Here is a 25,356-nt window from a genome sequence, read left to right as displayed (position 1 = left end):
ATATAAATTGTTACTTTCTTTGGATTTCCCCATTTGGCTGAGTTTTTCAGTACTCCAACATACTATTCTTTTTTATTGGGGATATATTTATGAATTTATTTTTTTAAGCAACAGGCCAGAACCTGTTCATATTAATAAGTAGGAAATCTGTTGGACATCAAACTTATTTTAAAAGTATCATTATGTAGAACTCTTTTTAGTAGTCTGGATTATGGAAGAATTGCAGGAAAATATTAGATAAGACAGAAATAAGCTAAAATAGGGGGGGGGGGTCAATTTCTTGTTTCTTGCCCATGTTTTGTTACAAACTACTCTTAACTGCTCCCTGTTTTTTTAGCAATAATAATTACATTGAATATGATATTAATATATAAAGCATGTTATATGGTTCCAGGATCAGAGCTAGTCTATATTTGAATGGCCTGAATGTGTGCTAACATTCAAGGAAGCTAAAGCTGCAATCTAGGAAAGGCAGTTCTTGGTCCTCTAAGTACTTGGAAAATAGAACACCTGTGAACCATATGTAAAACCACCCTGATCGACATATAGAAGAAAGTATGAAATAGCCTGTATAAATCATTTGGTGGGATTTCAAAACATTGGAAAGTTGTGGGAGTACTTTGGAACATCTGCTTCATTGACCAGATCTGGAGGAGTGCTCAGAGCCCTGTAAAATAACTTGCCTAGCTTTAGTACAAATGCTAGGACTGCATGGTACTTTGGATTCTGCTCCAAACAAAGTACTGAAGAGAATACAAGACTGTAAATATAGTACCCCACCCACAACTATTTAAAGTAGATATTTCATGAATCCAGAAAAAAGGTGCCACTGCTTTAAAAAGTACCAAGTAGATGCTGTGGGCTTTACATTCCTAAATATTCAAAAACAGTGCATAGTCCTAACAAACATTATTATTTAATGAATTTAAGTTGTTGCCACTGCTTTGAAGTTAAATTCAGGTGTATGGATGCCTTTTTCTTTTCTGTGTAATTTATACCTCTATCTTGACTGGGAATGCTGACATCACCTTGGCCACTCCCACCTGGTCACATGGCCAGCAAGCCACTCCCACCCGGTCACATGTCCAGCAAGCCACTCCCACCCGGTCACATGGCCAGCAAGCCACTCCCACCCGGTCACATGGCCAACAAGCCACTCCCACCCGGTCACATGGTCAGCAAGCCACTCCCACCCGGTCACATGGCCAGCAAGCCACTCCCACCCGGTCACATGGCCGGCAAGCCACTCCCACCCGGTCACATGGCTGGCAAGCCACTCCCACCCAGTCACATTGTCAACAACCCACTCCCACAAAGCAGGCCACACCCACAGAGTACGTTCCAAAAAATTTTGAAACCCACCACTGCTCTACAAGTAGGAGAAGCCATTAGGTTGATATTAACTGCATAATATATTTCTGAATGAATTTGTAAGGCCCTGCCTCTCCTCTTTGCTCAAGAAAGAACTCTTTTTATTTTTTAGTTATTTTTTATTTTTATATAAAATACAAAAAAGAGAATAAAATGGGAAATTAAGGGAGGGAAAAGAAACAGGGAAAAGAGGGTGTGAGAAGCAAGGGGGAAGAGAAAAAGAAAGAAAAGGGGACATTAACATCCAACACTTCTTAGCATAGTACAAGATAAACACACTCCAACCTCAACTTTTTGCTTTTACACATTAATATATAACTAGCCATTTCCATAACACCAACTCTTTCTAATCAACAAAACCAAGATCAAAGTTTCATTTTTTTTCTTCACAGGCATAAATTGTAGAAGTGATATCCAAATAACAACATATTTTCCTCTTTAAATAAAGTAATCAGTTTAACCATTCCTGCTTTATTTTTCCTGCTATGGAAATAATGTGTATTTCTATTTGCATCTAGTAATCTTTGTGAACTATCACCATTTTTATTTACAAAATTTATTGTACTTTTTCAAATTCTTTGGCCTTACTGAAAAAAAGTCCTTCAAAGTACTAAACTTTTTAAAAACCAAAAACCAAAAAAGCACTTTAAAAAAATCAAAAATTTCTAAGATATCTTATTCTTTGACTTTTTAACATATAAGCTTTAAACTTGCATTTAGCTCCCTCCCTCCAAACTGCCCTTATAGTTTTTTTCTTTTATAAACATCCTTTTTAACATACAGAGTTTTTCTTTAAACTGGTACATCATTCTCTTTAACTTTCGCTTAATACAGGTACTCTCAAATACTACATTTTCAATAGCTTTTGCCTAAGTAAGAGTTACTTAAGCATTATATATATGCAAAAAGATAATTTTCAAATTTGGGGTTAAACCTTTCTTTCAGTTGACATATCAAGCAGAGAAAAATGCATCCTGATTCCAGTCACCCCTTCCACCTTATCTTTTTTCCAAGTTTTTTTTTTTAATTTTTACAAATATATTAAATCAATGTGTGAACAGCGTGGCACCTGGGTATCATACATTCTAATACAAATAAAACTAATAAAATTAATCATAATTATTACATTCAATCAATTTATATCTTTCTAATAATGATACACATTTATATTAGGTTGCAATATGTTATTATTCAATTATTCTTATTATTACTTTTACTTTATTATATGAAGGTGTATACACTAATATTTCCTCTTCTCTTATTTCTATCACTTATTCTAGCTTTTAATCATAAAAGACTTTTCTTTTCTATCCTAGCTAACCTCTAATCTTGTCACCAACTGAAAAGAAAAGAGAGAGAAAAGGAAAAGCAAATCAGAACAACAACTAAAAGAGAAATCATCTATCCATTGTCTCTTGCCCACTTCAATACTTTAATTGCTATGATTTTTTTGACTTGCCTCCCAGATTCCTCTCTTGAATCTTTATCTTGGTCTACATATGCTTTTTGGCTGTTCAATCTAGGTATTTCTCCCACCTCTACCCTTTTCCACTCCCTAGTTTCCAAGATTTCTGCCCAGACTCCTGTCTCCCTTTCAAACATATCTTTCAACTCTCTTAATATATTTTCCCTCTGGTTAATTCATCAATCACTGTTATTTTCATTGTTGTCTCCTCTTTGTCGTCTTCTTCCTTCATTTCTTCTCTTGCTGACTCCCTTTCCTGGGCATCTTTATCTTTGGTCATCATCCCTCGTATGGTATTTTCTATTTTTTCCATAATCTCCTTAAATCATTTCTCCATGATGTCTTTTGTATTTTGAAAGAGTAACATCATCTCCTTCAAAATTCCACTCATTTCTTCCTTATTGAGGATCTTATTTTGTTTTTTAAAAAACAGCTTTTGTCCAGCAGTCCAAAAACTATTTATTCAGTCCTTAAGTTACCCTTCAAGGGCTACACTAGTCCCAGTTTATGTCCCATAGGTAAATAATCAGTTCCATTTAGATAATCCCAGAGGTTATCAAAAGCCTCTTTGCATCCCCTTTACAGGTTCAATCTTCTAGCATAACATTCAGATGTCTCTTTAATTAAATAGCTTCCTATTTTCATATTTGGGTCTCTAGTAGTCATAGGGTAACTAAAAGTAGATATTCCCAAACTTGTAATTTTTCTTTTGATCAGCAGATGGCATTCTCCACTTAAATTTCAGTATTGCTAATAAATAATCATTTTAGTTATAAAACAGTTATAAAAGCAGAATACGTTTTGTCAGTAAATTTTCTGTATATTTCAAAATCTATTATTTTTCTCTCCTGTACCTTCCATTTGCTTGGTGTCTGGTGTTTCCTCAGAATGGTTTAACACATAGTTCTGAGCAAATAGTTCTAAATTGTTCCATGGTGTTAGATTTAATGCCAAAGGAAAATCCTCCCCCCCCCCCCTGTTCCAGTGCAATTCACCTACTTCACTCCAGCATCAGTCTTAGTTCTTCTTTGGTTGTCCCATCTTTGTGGCAGGCATCTTTAGGCTACCTCTTCTTGCTAAGAGAGAAAAAGAACAGTCAGACAGGAGATCTGCAATTCTCCTTGTCCTCACAGGGTGCCCCTTTTTGCTTCACTGCCTCTACAGGGTGGCTCTGGCTCCTCTTTCAGCCCCCCAGCAAGGGGAAGTCAGCACAGGGAATGCAGAGACCCGTTCCCTGTGTCTGTTATCGCCGCAACGTCAACCAGAAGCCCTCTTTCCAATTTATCTTCATGGAGTCAAATCTTCTTCTTCTCTGGGAGTATCAAAGACTTGTAGGTCTTTCATTTTATCATGAGATCCTCAACCTTGTTAATGTCCTTAATGAAAAAGTCCCAGATTTGTCTTTTTTCTTGACGCTCTTCTTTCAGTTGTGTTGAGAGGTTTACATTTGAACCATAGTAGTAAAGGGGGAAATGAAAGTTATTTTCCAGTTTTTCCAAGGCTGATTTTAGCTTTTTAGCCACCCACAGCTGTGAAGATCAAGCTACCAATTACTACAATCACAGCTTTCAATCTTTATCTTTCTCCATCAGCTCCCCCCCTCCAGCACACTTCCTTATTTGGCCTCCCTTAGAAGCCTTCCTTGTTCTTTAAGATAAAAGAAATCCCTAAAATGGCAGTGGACTTAAGATAGAACAATAATTGTTGAAAGTGATTAAGAAAAGGAAGGCATAACTTACTGTCTGTTTGAATAGTTTTCAAAACAATGGCTTTTTCAACCCCCAAACAGATCCCCTCCCAGATTTTGGCATGCAGATAGCTTCGGAGTTCAACTCCAGAGACAGTTTGCCAGCTTACAGTTGCATTGAAGCATTCTGAGAGGAAGTTCTTTGACACATCCTGACTGGATGGGTCACAAAAGCTGATGGGATACCAGTCCTTTCATTAGAAGGCAGAAGAGCAACACCCCAGGGAGAAATCCTTCAGAGATTTCTCCCCATGTGTGTGTTCAGTTAGCCATGTTATCAGGAAGTCAAGAAAGTAGAACTTTTGAAACAGTTGGTATATCAAAAGGAAGCTTTTATTGAGAGGAAAGTGTCAGGGTTCCAAATAGCATCCTCTAGGAAATAATAGTTTGAGGCAATAAGTTCCTCAAAACACCAATTTATTAGAAGAGCTATGTTGGCACATCTGGGAAAACCTAAATCTGAAAGCTTCCAGGTTTTCCCCAACCAGTTGAAAGTTCAAGACACTGCCCCAACACCCACAAGCCCATCAAATGGTCCAATCAGTCACTGCCATGGATGACGATTCCTCCCATCCACATCCGTCCAGGTGCAGAGATGAGGTGACCTTGACTTTCTGAAAGGAATGTTATTTTGGCTACATATCTCCCAATTTCCATACCATCCCCTCTCCCGGTTTCCCATAGTAACTATGTTTGAATATGTGGCAGGCTTGAGGCCTTATCCCCCGATGGCTTCTAAACCTGACAGCCTGCCCTCCCCTCAACAGAAGAGTGTGTCCTGTAATGAAAGTAACACAGGGGGTTAATCAGGTACCTAACCACCTCCCCCCCTAGGGGACCCTTTAGCTTATCTGGGTATTTGTCATGAAATTGCTTAACTAGATTATCTGCGTTCACACTCCAGCATTTTACCCATGTGGCTTCTGACAAAGGATACCCTTTCCAGTGTATTAAGCATTGTAATTGACCCCTCTGTAATCTACAGTCTAGAAACTTCTTCACTTCATAATGGGTTTCTCCTTGCACTACTATAGATGAAGGTGGAGCCTGGGCCTGAGGTTGTAACCTTGCCATAGGACCAGTTTCAGTAGGCTACAATGAAACACAGGATGCATTTTCCCTAAAATGTGGGGGAGATTGAGCTGGACTGTCACCAGATTGAATACTTTCACTATTGGGAATGGGCCTAAGAACCTAGGTCCCAATTTCTTGCTCGGTAATCTTAGCCGTATATGTTTAGTGGACAGGAAAGCTTTGTCTCCCACTCAGAAGGTGGGCTGAAGGGAACGATGTTTGTCTGCCTGTTTTTTATAATCTTCAATTAGTAATCAGTAGCAGTGACGTGCAGTCAGGTGAGGCAAGTGAGGCACAGCCTCACCACTCTCATCATGAAAAAAAAAAGTAAAAGGAAAAAGCTGAGCTAGTTGCTGCCTCACCGTGGATGACTCTGCTTAACCTCACTGGTGCTCTCCCTCCCCAAGTGTAGTGACTTCCTCCCCAGGCCCCCATTCATTTCTCTCTCTCACACACACAGCTGGATAAAACTATATAAAAATCTAGCCCAGCTTCACTGATTACAAGTTTGAAAAGGCAACGTGGCTCCACCTGCAATCAAACTACACTTGGGGAGGGAGAGCACAAGCGAGCACTAAGGAGACCACAGGAGGAGGCAGGAAGCCAGGCAAAGAGCCATGCTGTAGTACACACACTTCCCCCCAGCCTCTTTCTTTTGGAAGGCTCGGCTCGGCTCCCCTCCGGCTTCTCTGCCTCTCCTCTCACCCCAGCCTGCCAGCAGGAGGTGGTGGGTGGGCTTTATTGTGTTCCAGGCATTTCCCACCCAGACAGCAGGCTGCATTTGCAATGGTGGAGGTGTTTGGGAAAGGCAGCAGGGGAATGGGGGGGGGGATGGCAGAGGAGCTGCTTTCAAGCCACTGGAAAAGATATCCAATCCAACTTTTGTGTGTGGGGGGGTTTGTTTGAGAGTGAGTGAGAGAGGGAAGGGGTAGGAGAGATGGTCCAATCCAACTTCTGTGTGTGTGTGTGTGTGTTTGAGAGAGGGGGAGGAAGGGAGAGAGGGAGGAAGGAGGGGAAGGAGAAGAAAAAGAAAAAGAAAGAAGGAGCAAAGGAGAAAAACAAATGCTGTCACTTTAAATTGGAACTGAGCATGCCTGGCTGTGGAATTCTGGGAGTTGAAGTCCACAAGTCTAAAAATATTTGAAACTCAGCACTGTGTCAGTGCCTCACCAGTCATAAACCTCACCGCACGTCACTGATCAGTAGCATCTGCTACTGTTTTTTTCATATTCTCCCAGCCCCTCCTCAAAGATTCCATCCACTCCATCAAAGTCATTGAGGGGGGCTCCCGGGGTAGTTTTGGCATGGGGATGAACTCCATGCTGCTAGTAACTAGGAAGGGGGTCAGTTCTGTATTGCATTATTGTAAGCCACTTCTGCAAACAGCAATAAGTCTGCCCAGTTCTCTTGCTGGTAATCCACATAGCTCGTATATATTGTTCCACCATGGTGTTAGTTCTCTCCGTAGCTCCGTTAGTACTCAGATGAAAAGCCGAGCTAAGTCCTTGTGTAGATCTGATGGATCTCAGGAACTCTCCAAAATTTGACTGTGAACTGGACCCCTCGATCTGAGATGATTTGGCAGGGAATTCCGTGCAGCCGGTAGATGTGTTTGATGAAGAGCTTAGTTAACTTCTTCGCAGACAGCAGTATGGAGCAAGCAATGAAATGTGCTTTGTTTGGAAAATAAGTCAACCACTGTCCAAATGATTGTGTTCTCCCCACTCTCTGGGAGTTCAATTATAAAATCCATTGCTATTTCTTCCCAAGGCCTGCTGATGCTTGCTACCTGTTGGAGGAGGCCAGGGGATTTCCCTGGTCTCATTTTCATGGCTCCACAGGTGGTAGAGCTCCTTACATAATCCTCCAAGTCTGCTTTCATCTTTGGCCACCAAAACTGTCTTCTAGTGGGGTGTAGGGATTTCAAGAATCCAAAGTGACCACCTAGCTTCAAGTTGTGGCTGCGCTGAAGCACCTCTAGTCTCAAGCTCATGGGGACATATAGCTTGGATCTTTTCCAAGCTAGTCCCTACATCATAGTCAATATGTCTTTATTGTCCATTAGCCAGGGGTCGGCTGGTAGTGCATTCTTTAACACAGGGCCCGGGTGGTGTTGCTGGTTGTGAGAGAGGAAGGATTGTGTCGGCTGCTTCTTCCTGGCAGCTGTCAAACTGCGGTTTTCTTGACAAGGCATCAACTAGCAGGTTTTTTCCTGCTGGGATGTACTTCAATTCAAAATTGAACCATCTGAAGTATTGTGCCCAGTGGACATGTTTGGGAGCTAACTTCCTAGGGATCATTAGGGCCTTGAGGTTTTTGTGATCAGCCCACACCTCCAAAGGCACTTTCCCCTCCTCCAGGAAATGTCTCCATGAAAGAAGGGCCCACCTGATCGCTTAGGCCTCCTTCTCCCAAATTGCCCATCTCCTCTCAGCATCTGTGAGTTTCTATGACACGTAAGCCAGTGGAGAAATTCAATTTTTTTTACTACCGGTTCTGTGGGCATGGCAGGGGAAGAATATTGCAAAATCTCCATTCCCACCCCACTCTGGGGCCATCCAGAGGTGGTATTTGCCGATTCTCTGAACTACTCTAAATTTCCACTACCGGTTCTCCAGAACCTGTCAGAACCTGCTGAATTTCACCCCTGATATAAGCGCATGGCAGGAGTTGTCCTTTTGGGTTTTGTTGCAGTAGTACTGCCGTTATTGCTACATCACTTGCATTGGCTTGGATAAAGAATGGCCACTCTGGATCGGGATGCTGCTGGATCGGTTCCTGGGCAGAGAGTCTCTTCAACTTTTTGAAGGCTTTTTGGCAATCCATTGTCCAAGCAAGAGGTTGAGTTGGTTTTTGCTTTGTTGGAGGGGACCTCATTTTCAGCAATTCTGTTAAGGACAGCGTGACTTCTGCAAATGCTGGGATAAACTGTCTATAAAAGTTGGCAAACCCCCAAAAGCTTTAAAGTTGCCTGTGAGTGTGCGGGGGTTGCCAGTCGAGAACTGCTTTAACCTTCCCTGGATCCATTTCCACCCCTCTGCTAGATATTTGCTAGCCGAGGCAGCCCAGAGAGGTTTTTTTTTTTTTAACAGAAATTTTTATTAGTTTTACAAAAAGTTTCAGGAAAGGGGATAATGGATAAAGTTACAAATTTTGACAGCTACATTATGCAGGAAATGGCACTCCCCCCAATTCTCATAACTTTCACTTATTAATCCATTAGATAATTACTACTTAGCAGTATTTTGACAGCATATTTTTACCTTATGTCTTCAAGTAATTTCAATCTATTTTATATCAAACAGAAAAAATTCTCTGTTTTAGCAATTGCATTATTTTTCTAATTCACTTTTGTGATCTAAGTTTTCTCAGTGTTGCCTCTTCTCCCCCCACCAGCAAGGCTCCGGCACCTCCCGTGTCTTGTGTATCCCATGTGGTATCATCAGTTTTGTCTAGGAGCACTTTGTTTTTTTCCATGAAGGCCTCGGCCTCCATAGTTGTATTAATTCTAACTCTAGTGTCCTCCCAGAATATCAGCATACCTTCTGGCAGAAGCCACCGAAACCAAACCCCTTTCTGGTATAGTTTCTTCGCTAAAAGCGAATATTTTTTTCTTTTATCTCTGACTTTCTTTGGGATTTGTTTCAGGATGACTATCTCTCTATCCTTGTATTTTAACACTTGCCCCCTTTGTGCACTCAGAATCTCATCTCGTGTAGTCTTTCTAAGAAATTTAATGTGAACCTCCCTTGGAACATTGTGTGTTCTAGCATAAGCTGAATTGACTCTATAGACCAGGTCAATATCCTATCCCAACTGTTGTCTGTCTTTTTTAATATATTCAGCCAATAGCTTTGTCATAATTTCCCTCAAATCTTCATCATCAGCCTCAATTACATTTTGAAATCTAAGGAAAAAAGTCATCCTTTCAAACTCCATTTTTATCTGATGGTTCTCAAGTTCTTGGTTTCCTCTCTGGACCCCCCTCACCTCCCCCCTCATCTCGGCCTCCTCCAAAACTTCCAGTCTTTGCGTATTTTGAGCCGTTCGGTTTTGGTTTTCTCTGAGCTGTTTGTTCATTTCTTTCAGTTGATTCTTCAGTTCCTCCTGCCCCTTTAAGATCTTTTGGAGCATCTGTTGGCTTAAGTCCTCCTCTGGGGCCTTGGGCTGTAACAGAGATGTTAATGTCTGTTGCCCACTGGGGCTGGATGTTTAGGATGTTGGGGCAGAACCAGCAAAGCCTGGTTTCCCAGGTGGTGGTCTTTTTGGTGCCATTTTGGTAAAGAGAGCTCAGAGATGTCTGTGTCAATACAGTGAAAAGGCAACTGTAAAAGTGGATAGCCAAGAGAGATCACGAGGCAGGCGGTCCAGGCAAAAAAAGACCTTTTCTATAGTTCAAATCCAGACAATAAAATCCATTGTTCCAAGTCCAGAATATAGTATATCAAGAAATATCTCTGAGTGTCACGGAGACAAAGACAAAATGCCAGCAATTTCCATGGGTGGAGTCAAATTTCAGAGTGCATGAAGACAGCGGAAGTGTGCCATCTTGCCTTGCCAGCACCGGGATCAGAAGGCAACAAACCAAAAGTTTTCAAAGTTTTCAAAGTTTTCAAAAAGTCAGATCATCACCTCATTTTCACAATTGCAGCAGAGTATTCATCTGCTGCTTGCTAAGAGTGTGATTTCATTCCAGAGTTCTCCCCCCTCCTCCGGGGGTAGAGAGCAGTTCAAAGCCGCTTATCCAAGGGGGGGGAATCCCCCTCCCTCCAGTCACACTTCCCTAGAACAGATTGAACGCTTTAAAAAGCTGGCAATCCTTTTTTTAACAGTCAGAAAAGGGAACAGGGAGAATTTCCACCTCACCACATTGCAGCTGCAGCCTTCCAATTGCCGAATTCGCCAGCTGTCTCGACGCGAAAGTACGCAGGAATGTAAGAGCTCCTCGCGCCTCCCCTTTAGCCTCCTGGTGCCTAGGGCAATGCAGGGAGACCCCCGCGGCCGCCACCGATGCAGAGGACCCCCAGCTAGCCGCCCCCTCAGCAGGGGCCCCTACAAGGCTCCCTGTGCCCCCCAATCAGGGGGGAGCCCACCAAGAGCGCGCAGGGCGAGCAAAACATGAAAACCCAAATCTGAAAGCTTCCAGGTTTTCCCCACCCAGTTGAAAGTTCAAGACACTGCCCCAACACCCACAAGCCCATGAAATGGTCCAATCAGTCACTGCCGTGGATGAAGATTCCTCCCATCCACATCTGTCCAGGTGCAGAGATGAAGCGACCTTGACTTTCTGAGAAGGAATGTTATTTTGGCTACAGATCTTCCAAGTTCCATACCATCCTGCAGGCCAGTTCTTTGTTGTTTCCAGGGCGGCCCCACGGGCCTTGAGTTTGACACCCCTGAGTTATACAAACCATAGTATGAACTAGAATATACGTAGTTCTGAAACTGCCATAGTGATAGAAGTTGTGGAATACATTAGTTACAATGATGTGCGGTGAGATTTATGGCTGGTGAGGCTGGTGACAGCATCAAACCGTGTGGTTGCTCCGATCGCACGGGCACAGCCCGACCGGAGAAGTTTCTCTTCTCAGAAATGTCAGAAAGGGACAGGCAGGCTGCCACAGCTCCACTGGGAAGACATTTCTGAGAAGAGAAACTTCTCCTTTCTCCTCCTTCCCCCCACCCCCATTTCCTTCTACCACTGATGATGTTACCTAGGCATTTTTTTGCATCGGGCGAGCCTGGGATTCTTGCCAGGGGAATGGGACCACGTGTGTAGGAGGCTCCTCAGCGCCAGCCTCAGATCAGTGCGAGCTGCGGTCCCCTTCCCCTGCACACATGGTCTCATTCCCCTTGCAAGGATCCCAGGCTCGCCCGATGCAAAAAATAGTGAGATCGGAGCACTTGGGGCTGCTGCTGCAATGTCCAGGGAGGCTAAACCAAGCTGCGCACCTCTCCCAGCCACTTTTGCGGCTTCCCAGAGTAATTTTTTTTCATGATGAGAGCAGTGAGGCTCTGCCTCCCCTGCTTCCCCTGACTGCAGTTAAGAAAAATATATTTTTTAGGACTTCCGGTGGCGCTGCTGTCCTTGGAAGACGTTCCCTTGGGAATGCCAGTCCGTGTTTGAGTAACAAGTGGCTAGGATAGCATAAATCAGCTGTCCAGCAGTTTGAAAATCTCCCCCTCGGGAAAAGGGGGGGAGGTGAGCATTTTGGCAGAGGGAAGGTTCGCCCAGCAGCCCCAGAAACAATTCTGTGGCGTGAAAGGTGCAAGCTCCCCAGGAAGCCTGATGATCTCCTCATCACGGGCGCTTCTGCATTTGCAGAAAAAAGGCAGCATCCACACCAGCAACTTCAAGTCTATTTTACATCTGAATAAGAAGCTGGCTGAGCAAACCAGGAGGTCAAAAAAATTGCAAGTACTGGCCTTAACTCCGTAGATTATATCTCTTTCTTTAAACTTAAAAGGAACTTTAAAAAAAAATGGTGCCGGAGGAACAAAGGGTGTGTTGAAAACAAAAGTGAAATGGGAAACTGATTAGCACTTGTTAAGTGCCTGTTAGTGTGGCCGGTAGACTTCAAAGAGTAGTTGGACTTTCTGGCCTGAATAAGTTGGCTGTCTGAAAGCCTGATCTAAATATTTTGAAATGGCCTCTAAGCAGACTAAATTCAATATTTCAAAAAGTGCGGGGAGTTCACCGGCGCAAACTTCAAAGCTACAAACTTTATTACCTCCGGTGGAAACACAATCACAAACCCTGACACAAACCCTGACACTGGAGGCTTTGCAAAATAACTTACAAAATGCACTAAAAGAACAGGCAGCTGTCTTGGAGGGGAAAATTACAAGTGCCTTTAAAGATGTCTCTGATGAAATATCTGATATTAAGGATTTAATCCAAACACGTAACCAAGAAATAAGGGAGGATATAGTCGAGGCACTTAAAGGATTATTTGGCTACATGGCATCTCTTGATGAGAAGGTGGAAGAAATTAATGAGGCTAATATAAAGTTGGATAACAAACTTGTGGAGGCACAAATTGATAAGTCAGAGGCGGAGCTTACGATGATGCAATACAGGACAATGGAATTTGCCCTGAGGATAAGGGGGTTGAAGGAACATCCTCAAAAAGATTTAAGAGAGATTTTTGTTGACACTCTTGTCCAATTAACTGGGGAGCCAAAGGTCGAATGCCTCTGGCAAATGGACAAAATTTACCGTGTTAATTCATGGATTGCTAGACAAAGAAAACTGCCAAGAGATATCGTAATTTATTTTGTTACCAGGAAAATTAGGAATGAAATATTGCAAGCAACGTACAAAAACAAATTACAAGTGGCAGGTCAAGATGTGATAGTACTGAAGGAAATCCCCCCCAAAATGTTGAGATCTAGAAACGATTACGCATTTCTAGTAGACAAACTTAGAAAGTGCCAGAATCAATACAGATGGGAGACCCCAGCCGGATTGGTGGTGAACTACATGGGGGAAAGACATCGTCTCAATTCTGTTTGGAAGGCAAAAGATTTCTATAGTATGGTACTAAAGGCAGGACGCCCTCCATCTCCAGGTCCCAAAGAAAGAAAAAAGACAGAGGATCCCAGGCAGCAAGATAACCAGGAACAAATTGGGGTGGTGAGTTTACTGCAGGAAACAGAAGAAATTATGGAACAGAGACAAACCCGCGTGGCTACCAAACGTAAAGAACAAGAATTAATGTCCCAACAAGCCCAAATCGCAATTCAAGATGACATAAGCATGAGCACAGAAGCAGTGGGAGGAGCTAGACCGAAGGTGAAGTCCCAGCAAGATTTCCAGGAAGCTCTTAAAAAGCTTCAGTGTGCCAAAGATGACAACTAAATTTCTAACATGGAACGTCAACGGTTTAAACTCACCACAAAAAAGGAGAAAAATATTTCACTACTTGAAACAATTTAAAGGACCAGAAACACTTGGTGAATGCAAGACTGGGATCGCACTTTGTAGCATCTGCTCCGGAGAAGAAAAATGGAATAGTTATATATTTAAGAAAAGATTTAAAAGCTGAATTAGTTGAAGCAGATTCTCAAGGTAGATACATTGCAATTGAATTATTAATAGAAGAGAAGAAAACACTCTTAATAGGAATATATGCTCCCAATCAACAACAAGAAAAAATTTATAAGTTGCTTCACACCACACTAACACAATGGGGCTACAGATCCTGCGTTTTACTGGGCAATTGGAATGGAGTACTGGATCCCGTTCAAGAGAAGAAGAGGCTTCTGCAAAACACACAAATACGAACAAGATTACCTAAATCCTTTTTTGACATGATGGATGATTTTGAATTGAGGGATATCTGGAGAGAACGGAATGTTAAAGAACTGGATTTTACCTTTTTTTCCGATAGGCATCAATCCTTTTCTAGAATTGATTTTATACTAATTACAAATGATCTTTTTTCTAGGGTAAAGAAGACTAAACTATGCCTGAGAACTTTAACAGATCACAACCCGGTCTGGGTGGGACTTGAATATGGAGACCGACCCAGGAGGTCTTGGAGATTAAATGAAAATTTATTTAGATATGAGAAAAATGTTACGGAATGTAAAAAACTATTGAAAGAATATTTTGCTTTTAATATGCATAAGGGGATATCAATGGAAATGGTTTGGGATGCAAGTAAAGCATACATGAGAGGCATTTAAATAAATTTGAATAATGTTTATAGGCGCAGACAAAGGGAAAAACAAAGGGAATTAGAGGAAGAGATTAAAAAAAAGAGCAGGAGTTAATGTCTAAACCAGTTGATAAGAAGACAAAAGAGATAATTACTCTACTGCAAGGACAGTTCAATATGCTAATGTCGGACCAGATAGCCACTAATTTACTATATGCTAAACATAACACTTTTTGTAATGCCAATAAACCAGGTCGATGGCTAGCATATATGTTAAGGAAAAAACAAAGATCCCGTAATATAGAGAAAGTAGAATATAAAGGGAAGGAAGTTTTTCAACAGGATATGATTAAAAAGACTTTTTTAGAATTTTACACCAGATTGTATGCTGGTGACAAAATACAAGGGTCAGATATAGACCGATATTTGGAAAGAGGGAAAATTCCTAAACTTACAGATGAGCAAAGGGGAAGATTGAATCAACTTGTAACTGTAGAGGAAATCCTCCTGGCAATTAAGCAGTTAAAAGTCGGTAAAGCACCTGGCACAGATGGCCTGACAGCGGTTTATTATAAAAAGTTACAACTAGAAATGATGGAACCTCTTAGGGAAGTATTTAATAAAATTCAAATGGAAGGCAGGGTCCCGCCATCGTGGAAAACAGCTTTTATTTCATTGATTCCAAAAGAGGAACAGGATCCTACCCAGCCAAAAAACTATAGGCCTATTTCATTACTTAATACAGACTACAACATTTTTGCTAAAATATTGGTAAATAGGTTGATGCCAATTGCGCAACAAACAATTCACAATGACCAGTCTGGTTTTATACAGGGAAGGCAAATGAAAAGCAATGTAAGACAAATTATTAATATAATGGAATACTTGGGAAAGTATAACCAGGTCGCGGCAGTGCTTCTTTTCCTAGATGCGGAGAAAGCATTCGACCAAGTTAATTGGCAATTTTTAATAAAAGCATTACAAAAGATGCAGTTCGGAGAGCATTTCATGCAGTCTATCAAAGCAACATACCAGAAACAGACAGCACAAATTATAGTTAATGGAGGCTTAACAGAATCTTTTAAAATTGAAAAAGGAACAAGACAGGGGTGTCCCTTATCTCCATTATTGTTTATCTTAACCCTGGAATTGTTATTGAACAGAATATGTGGGTCTGACGAACTACAAGGAATTAAGATTAGGCATTATGAATATAGAGTGAGAGCATTTGTGGATGACTTGGTTGTAACTTTAACTCAGCCCGGGGAATCAATTATACGTCTAATGCATATAATTAACCAATATGGTCAAGTATCTGGGTTCAAAATAAATCTAGGGAAGACAAAGATGATAGCCAAAAATATGACTACGAATAAAAAAAAGAATTAGAAGGAGTAACAGGATGTGAGATAGTAAAAAAGGTTAAATACTTAGGAATTTGTATTACAACCTCAAATGGGAAATTATATAAGTACAACTATGAACCATTATGGCATAAAATACAGAGAGAATTGAATAAATGGAAAAAAAATTACAATTGTCTTTGCTGGGAAGGATAGCAGCAGTTAAAATGAATGTTTTGCCCAAGTTTCTATTCTTCTTTCAAATGATACCAATACTTTAAAAAGACATAAATTTGGAAGAATGGCAGAAAGGTATTAACAACTTTGTTTCAGCAGGAAAGAAACCGAGAGTAAAACTTAAAATAATGCAAGATATATGTGAAAGAGGAGGCTTAAAAATGCCCAACTTAAAATTATACTATGAAGCAGCAGTTTTAGCAACAATTAGCGATTGGATCAACCTAACAGAGGATAGAATATTGAATATTGAGGGTTATGATTTGGTATATGGCTGGCATGCTTACTTAATATATGACAAGAAGGTTGATAAGATCTTTAAAAGTCATATTTTAAGGAATGCCTTACTGCGTGTTTGGAAAAAATATCAATATAGGTTAAATGACAAAATACCTATGTGGGGGGGTGCCTAGACATGCTATAGAGAATATAAGTATAGAACAAAAACAAGATCTAACTACATATGCAGAACTCCTTAGTATGGATAGAGATGCGCTGCAGCTGAAATCTTTGAATGTATTAAGAGACAAAAGGATAATTCATACCTGGTTCCAGTATGGTCAGTTACAGGCAAGATGGAAAAAAGACCAGAAATTCGGTATTATCCAAAGTGAGGATAACTTGATAAAACAAATTAGGGATCAGGGTCCAATGCATATAAAAAGGCTGTACAATGTATTGATAGAAATAGACTCAGAAACAGAATTAGTTAAAGATTGTATGATAAAATGGGCACAAAATTTCGAGGAACCAATACTGATGGAAACATGGGAAGATATTTGGGTAAGAAATGTAAAATTTACACAAGCTCAGAACTTGAGAGAGAATTTCTACAAGATGTTGTACAGATGGCATTTAGATCCAAAAAGGCTAGCCTGTATGTATCCGAATTTACAATCTAAATGTTGGAGATGTGATTATGCTAATGCCACATACTACCATATTTGGTGGACTTGTAAAAAAGTTAAAGCATTTTGGATAAAAATATGGTGGGTTATTCAAAATATGCTGAAAAAGAGGATAAAGTTTACACCCCAGTTGTTTTTGTTAGGTATAGTTCCAGACTGTACTGTTATAGAGACTAATCTGATCTTGAACCTAACGACGGCAGCAAGATTGTTGGTGGCGCAATACTGGAAGAAGGAAGAGTTGCCTACTATCCAAGAATGGACGTTAAAAGTAGCAAATTTAGCAGAGATGGCCAAAATTTCAGCGCATTTGAAAGATCATTCGGATGAGAAGTACAAGCTGGACTGGACAAGATGGATTGACTATATTCAAAACAAATCCCGGACTAAAAAATTTCAGTTAGTTTATGAATGAAGGCATAAAGGACATTACAATTTATTCAAAGTTAGTTTAATAAAGGGGGAGTTAAAGCACAAGAATAGTAACATGTTAAAATTAGTTAGCTTACGTTAGCGTATGGTTGTTAATTGTTTATACCCTGTACTCTGCTCTGGGAGGTCGGGGGGAGGGTGGGTGGGAAGAGGGAAGGGGTGATAATTGTAAAATTTATTAAAAATTTAATATTTTTTAAAATAAAAAATAAAAATATATTTTAAAGTTAAAAATCCCTTCAAGTTGAACTGGATTTATTGTGGCTATAGAACAGGAGTGTCTTGCCAGAAGAAAATGTTGGTAATTTACATGCTTAAAATAATTATATATTGTGACTTGGCATTTTAGATGTTTCATTTTTTATTTTTATAGCTTTTCAAAAGCTGCCTCAAAATAATAGAGTTTCACAAAGTCTAAATGGAGATCTCTATTTTTCTAATATAATACAAGAAGATAGCCGTGAAGATTATATATGTTATGCAAGATTTAACCACACTCAAACTATTCAACAAAAGCAACCTATTTCATTAAAAGTTGAACCAGGTAGGTATGAATTTCTAAATTGGTTTGTAGACATTATATTTAGCCAAAATATAATTTATATTAGTATAGTAGAAAACATTTTCTTGCAAAATTGTACCTTCTTGCAACGTATCGAAATGAAATATTTGGAAAGGAGTCAAAATAATTTGCAATATATCTTTATTACAACTATCACAGTACATGTTGCTATTCTTAAATAGTTTCACTACTTTTGACATCAGTAGGATTAAGTAGCTGCTTAGCAAAATTTCAAGTTTCATTTGAATACAGTTTAATATGTTTTTAGGTATCATACCAATTCAGATCCTATTTGCAAGTGAAGTTTCATGTGATAATCACATTTAAAAAAAACAAATTGTAGATCAGAAGAGCAACTTGTAGCTTCTGTAGCCTGGAAAGATAAAATAATTTTATTTCATACTTGTGCCAATTACAGCCCTGACCTCTTTGAGAAACTTTCTTGGAGGCAGGTGCATTTTCCTCAATATTTGGGAATTTCTAGTATAGGGGAACTAACTCTGAAGGAATCAAACATGCTCCTCAGCCAGAAGACGACAATTTATTTATTTAGCTTGTCAAACATATACGAGATAACAGGTATAAGTATAAAGGTGTACATGAACACAGGAAATGGGTACAAATAAATAGGGACAATAGGACAGGGACCATAGGCATGCTGGTGTGCTTATGCACGCCCCCTTACAGACTTCTTAGGAAAGGGATGAGGTCCACACTAGACAGGTTGTTAAAGTTATGGGGGGTTGAGGATGTAACAACAGAGTCAGGTAGAGCATTCCAGGCATTGACCACTCTGTTGCTGAAATCATATTTTCTGCAATTTACCTTGATCTATTGTTTTCCCATTTTTCCTATTTTCTATCTTGAATTCCTTTGTACTTGAGGTTAAAAGCATTGGTATAGTGATAACAGGATTGATTTCTGAGCCCCACATTTAATTTTGTTCGCTGCATTCTTCATGATATTCTATTTGTTTCAGTGCATTCATTGAATGAAACATTAACTGCTAATATGAGTGACTCTGATTTTTATGGTGGTGAGTTTTAGAGATGAACATTATTCCATTCATATAGAATTTAGTCAACTAACATTAATTCATGGCTGTTTTGCTCATACTACATTAATGTAGATCTCATTAGAACTGGAGATATGTTAAGTAATTTACATAATATTATTAAGTTTAGATAATTAGGAAATAACAGCAAAATATTTGCATGAAGAACATGTTTCATTTTGACCCAAAAATCAACCTAACAATATTTCTTTTCATATTTTTTTCTGATGATTCATTATTCCTTGAACTACACAATAGTGCATACTTATTCTAAATGATAATTAATTTGTTAAAAAGCAATGAAAACCTACATGTTCTGTTTTATAACTTACTAAATGTATTGTTAAACGATTTAATAATTTGCATTAAGATGAATATATTTGCTACATATTTAAAATTATTTATCTTCTAACGTGATACTTTATTTATTTATTCTAGTCATTTATGAAGGTGCAAAGCTATGGTTCTCATTATGATTATTATTCTTTCTATAAATATCCACTTTTGTTGTTTTTTAAAAGCAATAAATAAAAAGACAAACCCACTTGTAATACGTCTATTATATTACCATCTTTTTAATATATTTGTTAAGCTATGCTTATATAGATATAATATATATTTAGACCATAGGATAGATATATTACACACACCACACACATATGTATGTATGTATGTATGATATAATAGGCTCCCTTCACTTTACCTACTTTCAAGTGCAATTTGTTTCCTTTTCAGTTGCCATTGCCCATGACTGTTTAAGGAATAGAAACACATGTAGAAATCTATTCGTCTTCTACTTTTTCATAAAACATTATTTAAATTAGAACATTTTTGTACTGGTTGATTTGCAACTTTTGTTAAATACAGTGCTTGATAATTTTCCCTTTTCCCCTTAAAACAGTAGGTAATTTATTTATTTTTAATGCACAAAGCTCATATGCAAAATACAGGGCAGGGCAAACCTGCTCACTCTGGATTTCTGGAACATACTATTTTTAATAACTTCTTTCTCCCTGGTTATACCTTTATTCCATTATTAAAAGTAATCCCTGGGTTAAGGAACTAAATATGTGCAGATGTTAGAAATCCCTAAAGAATAAAATTATATCAAATTACAATTCTAGTATTTTTTTAAGAGAAGTTGTGGAACTGCCAAGTCTCTTAGGAACCAAGAAATACATATGAAGTTATTTCTGAATAGTTTCCTTTATTGTTCCTTACTTATAGACCGAAACCAAGACAAACTAAGAAACTATTTGCCTCAATATAGATATACTCTGGAAATTGCTAGGCAGGAGCATCCCTCTTACTGTTTTCCTCCCAACCAAATATTTCATGCTTCATTGCCTCTTTGCTTATGGACTGCAGCCCCTCCTTCCTGGGAATCCAGAGTACATTCCACCACAGGAACTAAGCTGCATTGAGCTACTGTACATAAGGACTTAATGTCCTCTTTGCTTATAATTATTCAAAATCCCATTAATGAGAGTAAGAGTTTGAATATACATGGAAGATAATTAAATTAAATTGTATAACAATTAAAATTAATATATAGTTCAAAATCAAAGTTTTTCCATGGAAAAGTTTACCCATCATTATAATGCAGTGCCTAGAGTTTTTATATTAGAGTTAAATAATAAATTTTCCAAGGAAAAGTTGCTTTTGCAATCTGTGGTCAAATTTGTAATTTTAAAAAAATGATAGGAAAAGCAAGGTTTTGATATACAAAGCAACACCTTTATCTCTGTCAAAATTATCTCTTGCAAAATGATTAGGTAATTGAACAAGTCATAGAACCCTAGCTAAAACACTTATTTTTTATATAATTAACTGGATGTATAGATACATTCAAGCATGCATTGCACTGGATACAAAGAATTAGTTTTAGTGTAAATTTTGTTTCCATTTAAATGATATATATATATATTTTTCTTTTAGTCAGATTTTATTCAGAAAGACAGCCAATTCTTCTAACACCTGCTGGAAATGCAAGTAGCAAAATTGAACTAAGAGGAAACACTCTCATGCTGGAATGCATTGCAGAAGGATTGTGAGTTGTCATTTTAATCAAGGAAATTAAGTATAATGATACTATTATACAGCTGTGGATAGCTACTATACAGATGTGGGCTATGCTGTCTTTTATCTGATCATTTCCCTGGCAGCATCTCTTTGCTCAGCCTCCCAAGGTCTTTCCCACATACCATTATATTTATTATACTTGATCAAATTATAGCAAGTGGCAATACTGCCTTTCAGCCTTGTCCAATTAAGATAACACATAGTATACAGGCAATGGAGCCAATAAAATTTAAATAGTATATAATAAGTATTTAGTACCTTTTACAAAACATAGAATAAATGATTATATGTTTGGATTTAAAACCATTATTAAATTAGTTTAGTTATTAAAAACGCCAAAATGTACTTTATTTAAACATTGTAATCTCAACTGTTCTTAATGATATTTTCTTCTATCAGACCTACACCATTAATCCGCTGGAGCAAAGAGGGTGGTGACCTTCCTGTCAACAGGACTTTCTTTGACAATTTTCATAAAACTCTCAAAATTATAGACGTCTCTCAAGCTGATTCAGGAAAATACAAATGTATGGCAACAAATCGTTTGGGTTCTGCTTATCATGTTATTACAGTCAATGTCAAAGGTAAAATTATGTTGTCTTGTTTAGCATTTAAAAGTTAACATGTATATTCTGTAAACATTTCTGAATTCACATTCATGTCAGATCAGAAATACATCCTTTAATAAAAATAAAAGTGGCCAAGTTGCATATGATTAATTAGAACTTCATAGAAACTTTTTATTTTCTTAGTGTCTTATCATTCTTTTTGATAATTCATAATAAACATGAGATATGTAAAATGTAATCTATTTGAATCTGATGGACTAGGTAAAGACTGCTTCCTCTTGAATTCCCCCAGTTGCCTCACATATCTGCCCTTTCAGCTGCCTGCCAATCTACTCCCACCAGCTGCCCCTGCTGCCTAGTCCTGCTAATTGCTGCAACATGTATTAATACATACTTGGCACAGCCTTCCTTCATGCCATCTTCTTTTGTCCTAGCTGCAAATGAAGATGCTGGCTGATACACAAACAGAGATCGTGGCCATGGCAGAGACAACCCCCAGATGTACTGGTGTGAAAGAAGGTGGCACAAAAGAGAGTCCAGCTGGTTCAGTAGTGGCATACAATGTGGGAGGCACAGCTGTGGTGAGGAGCAAGGCCAGGTAGAAGGGGCAGCTGGTAGCAGCTGGTAGGCAAATGGCAGTTGTATATGCAGATAGTCCCAAGTGGGCTCAAATTTTATTCATGTGACTGCAGGAGTACTACAATGGTCAGAATTTGGCCAGATCATATGTCCCTTCATTCAACACTAACTTCAAACAGTCCCCGAACAAATGAATGTTGAGCAAGAACTATCCCTAATTGTATTTTCAGCTATTTTCCTCATCCTTCAGTCTCTCAACTCATTATGCTTCTGACATAAGAAGATTTTTAGAGATTGGAAAAGAGTTTACCACACAGTGGTAATTGTGGTAATACTATTGAATGTAAAAGCGCTTAGTATATAAAGATGATTTATGCATTTTTTTAGAATCACAATGAAGATGAAGATGATTAAAGTGAGCTGTAGGTAATGAAAGTTTATGCCTTTAATAAAAAAATTAGTTTGAAAAAATGCTACCAAACTTTTGATTATTAACCGAACAATTTATTCTATTTTTAATAAATGCATTTTTGTTCTGTGTACATTTGGAGTTTGACATTAATTATATTAATATATGTAACGTAAAATACTGCTACCACTGCAAAAATTAGTTGCTGAATGTTTTTGCTTCTTTTTTAAAACTCAGCTGCCCCTTATTGGATAAGAGAACCTTCCAACCTTGTATTATCTCCTGGAGAAGATGGTTCCTTGATTTGTAGAACTAGTGGCAATCCTAAACCCAGCATAAGCTGGTTAGCAAATGGAATTCCAGTTGAAAGTATGGGCTGTTTTTACTTTTATGTCATGTTAAATTCTTGCTTGATATTAGTGGTTTTGTTAATATAAGTTTTTGAACAAGTAGTCAAAGTTTTGTTAAGAATGAGCAAAACATTCCCCACATTTATAGAGCTTGGCATAGTTTAATGTAAGTGGAATAATGGACATCAATCTCTAAAGATTACACACAGAGAGAATAACAATTAAATCTAAAATTGAAAATTATGAATTTGCCATTTATTTATTTAAGAATAATAATAATAATTTAATTTGTTAGCCGCTCCCTCTCCACAAGGGACTCGGGGCGGCGTACAATAAAAAACATACATAATACATATAAACATGTACATGCACACATACACATACATATACATACACGGAGGAGGTAACAGTTAAATACATCATGATGATAATAATAAAATTAGCCATTTAAAATACCCCATAGTAAGATTACAAATTTAAAAAGGACTGTCAGGAGGAATAGGATAAACTACGGTTGAGCCAGGCCAGATAATTGAAAGAGGTGGGTCTTGAGCTTTACACAGAAGAAATGAAATGAATGATATTTTGTCTTACACAGTAAGAGCTTTTGAATCTGCATTGTAGTCAGATCATTAACTAAGAAGTTGAAGAAAGGAATCTAAAACTAATTCTATCAAGTGCTTCAGTGTGAAATAGCAGTTCCTTGATGTTTCTAAAACAGGCCACCACTCAACCCTTTCTGAAGTTTATTTTTTCTTTCCCATTAAGTTGTTATGCATATTGATGCAGGGACTCTGGAAAAGAACATTTCAAATTGTACCTCACAAAGAGAGAGCCAGCATCTCATATGAAGCAATTAATCAGAGGAAAGGGATAAGAAAGCCCTAGATTGCTAAACTCATATAGTGGAGAAACACTTTAAGAAGATTTTTAATACTGTATTTATTTTTATAAATGATGATTCATGCTTTTTATGCACTGGTATGCTCAATTGGTATATAGCTGATTATACATTTAATTGTACAATTGATTTTACACTTATTTTTATTCTTGATTGTACACTCCTAAAAAGAATTCTAAGCAAACTGAAGATATTCCAAGCAAGATGGGAAGCAAAACTGAGAGGAACAAAGATAAATGGGGAGGAAGAGTATGAAATTGCCTTCCTAATTATATTAGGAGCATTTGCTATGTTTTAATTTTTTGAGGAAAAAATATCCTATTCTATTTGCATACAATCCAAAAATAAGCCTATGAACCCTATAGCTATGTTATAAGTTCCCAGCTTTCTCCATTACTGACCCTCCTGCTGGGAATTATAGAAATAATTATAGTGAAACAACTGCCTACCTTGATCTGTTGAAGAAGAGATGAGAAACCAAAACTGAGTAGTGTATTTTTTGCATGAAGAAAATTCCAGTGTAATTTCCATCTCCAGTTGTAAGTGCATCTCAAATAATATTAAGAAAAACTGAGCCTATATATAAAATCAAAAGCTAGCTGGCAGGAATGTTCATATTAATATTAGTGGAGTTGATCTTTGCTGATACATATGATCCACTGGCTTGACATCTAATCATAACCTGATATGGACTACTAATATTAAACTATTAAACTAATTCTGAGTTAGAATAAGGTTGGTGCATGACAAGGTAAAAGAATAAGTGTGGAATATATATATATATAAGAAAATAATTTAAAGGTAGGTCAGAAATACTGCATATATGTATGTATGTATGTATGTATGTATGTATGTATGTATGTATATATATATATATATATATATATATATATATATATATATATATATATATATATATATTGTAAAAAAAATAATTTGAGGCAAGGTCAGAAATACTGTATATATATGCATATGCATATATTAGGCATACCAGGGGTTGTAACACAAATACATATATATATATATATATATATATATATATATATATATATATATATATATATATATGCATATATATACAGTATTTCTGACCTTGCCTCAAATTATTTTTTTACAATCCAAGAACAATTTTTCAGTGTTGAATAATTTAATCTATCCTATGTGTTTTAACAGTTGCTCCTGAAGATCCCAGTAGAAAAGTTGATGGTGATACAATTATTTTCACTAATGTGCAAGAAAGATCAAGTGCTGTATACCAGTGTAATGCTTCTAATGAATATGGATATCTATTAGCAAATGCATTTGTGAATATTTTAGGTAAGACGGTGCTTTTTAAAAATTAAAAAATCCAATAATAATGGTGCTTTATTACTCATTAGTAGACAGTACATGCTACAATATTGACTCATTCGTAACTTTAGCATTTATTGGACTTGTCTTTCCAGCATCTCACTTATATTACTATATTAATATAAATGTAATTATGTTAAAATACGTAAAACAGTATAGTTAATGAATTTAAAAAAGCATATAATGAATGTCAGATTTGATATCTCAATCTCAAATGTCCCCATTAAAGTCTTAATGCAATCCTATTCATCTTTATTAAG

The 25,356-nt window shown here is 37.8% G+C and overlaps 1 protein-coding gene across 7 annotated transcripts in view; it reads left to right on the top strand.

Moving 5' to 3' along the window:
• Window positions 1–25,356, top strand: part of NRCAM (neuronal cell adhesion molecule) — a 323,938-nt gene that overhangs the window by 203,405 nt on the left and 95,177 nt on the right. For 4 of the 7 annotated variants that reach the window (XM_081957440.1, XM_081957439.1, XM_081957437.1 and 1 more), the window contains 6 exons: window positions 17,614–17,784; window positions 18,782–18,838; window positions 20,795–20,906; window positions 21,338–21,522; window positions 22,733–22,864; window positions 24,920–25,063. In XM_081957440.1, the coding sequence (XP_081813566.1) occupies window positions 17,614–17,784; window positions 18,782–18,838; window positions 20,795–20,906; window positions 21,338–21,522; window positions 22,733–22,864; window positions 24,920–25,063 (801 nt within the window). The remainder of the gene's footprint in view (window positions 1–17,613; window positions 17,785–18,781; window positions 18,839–20,794; window positions 20,907–21,337; window positions 21,523–22,732; window positions 22,865–24,919; window positions 25,064–25,356) is intronic. The other 3 variants (XM_081957441.1, XM_081957438.1, XM_081957436.1) reach the window with 1 other exon arrangement.

Source organism: Natrix helvetica (genome assembly GCF_964273705.1).
Source record: "Natrix helvetica genome assembly, chromosome: 6".
NCBI lineage: Eukaryota > Metazoa > Chordata > Lepidosauria > Squamata > Natricidae > Natrix > Natrix helvetica.
Note: the sequence above shows the minus strand (reverse complement) of the source record. Positions and strands in the feature narration are given on the sequence as shown.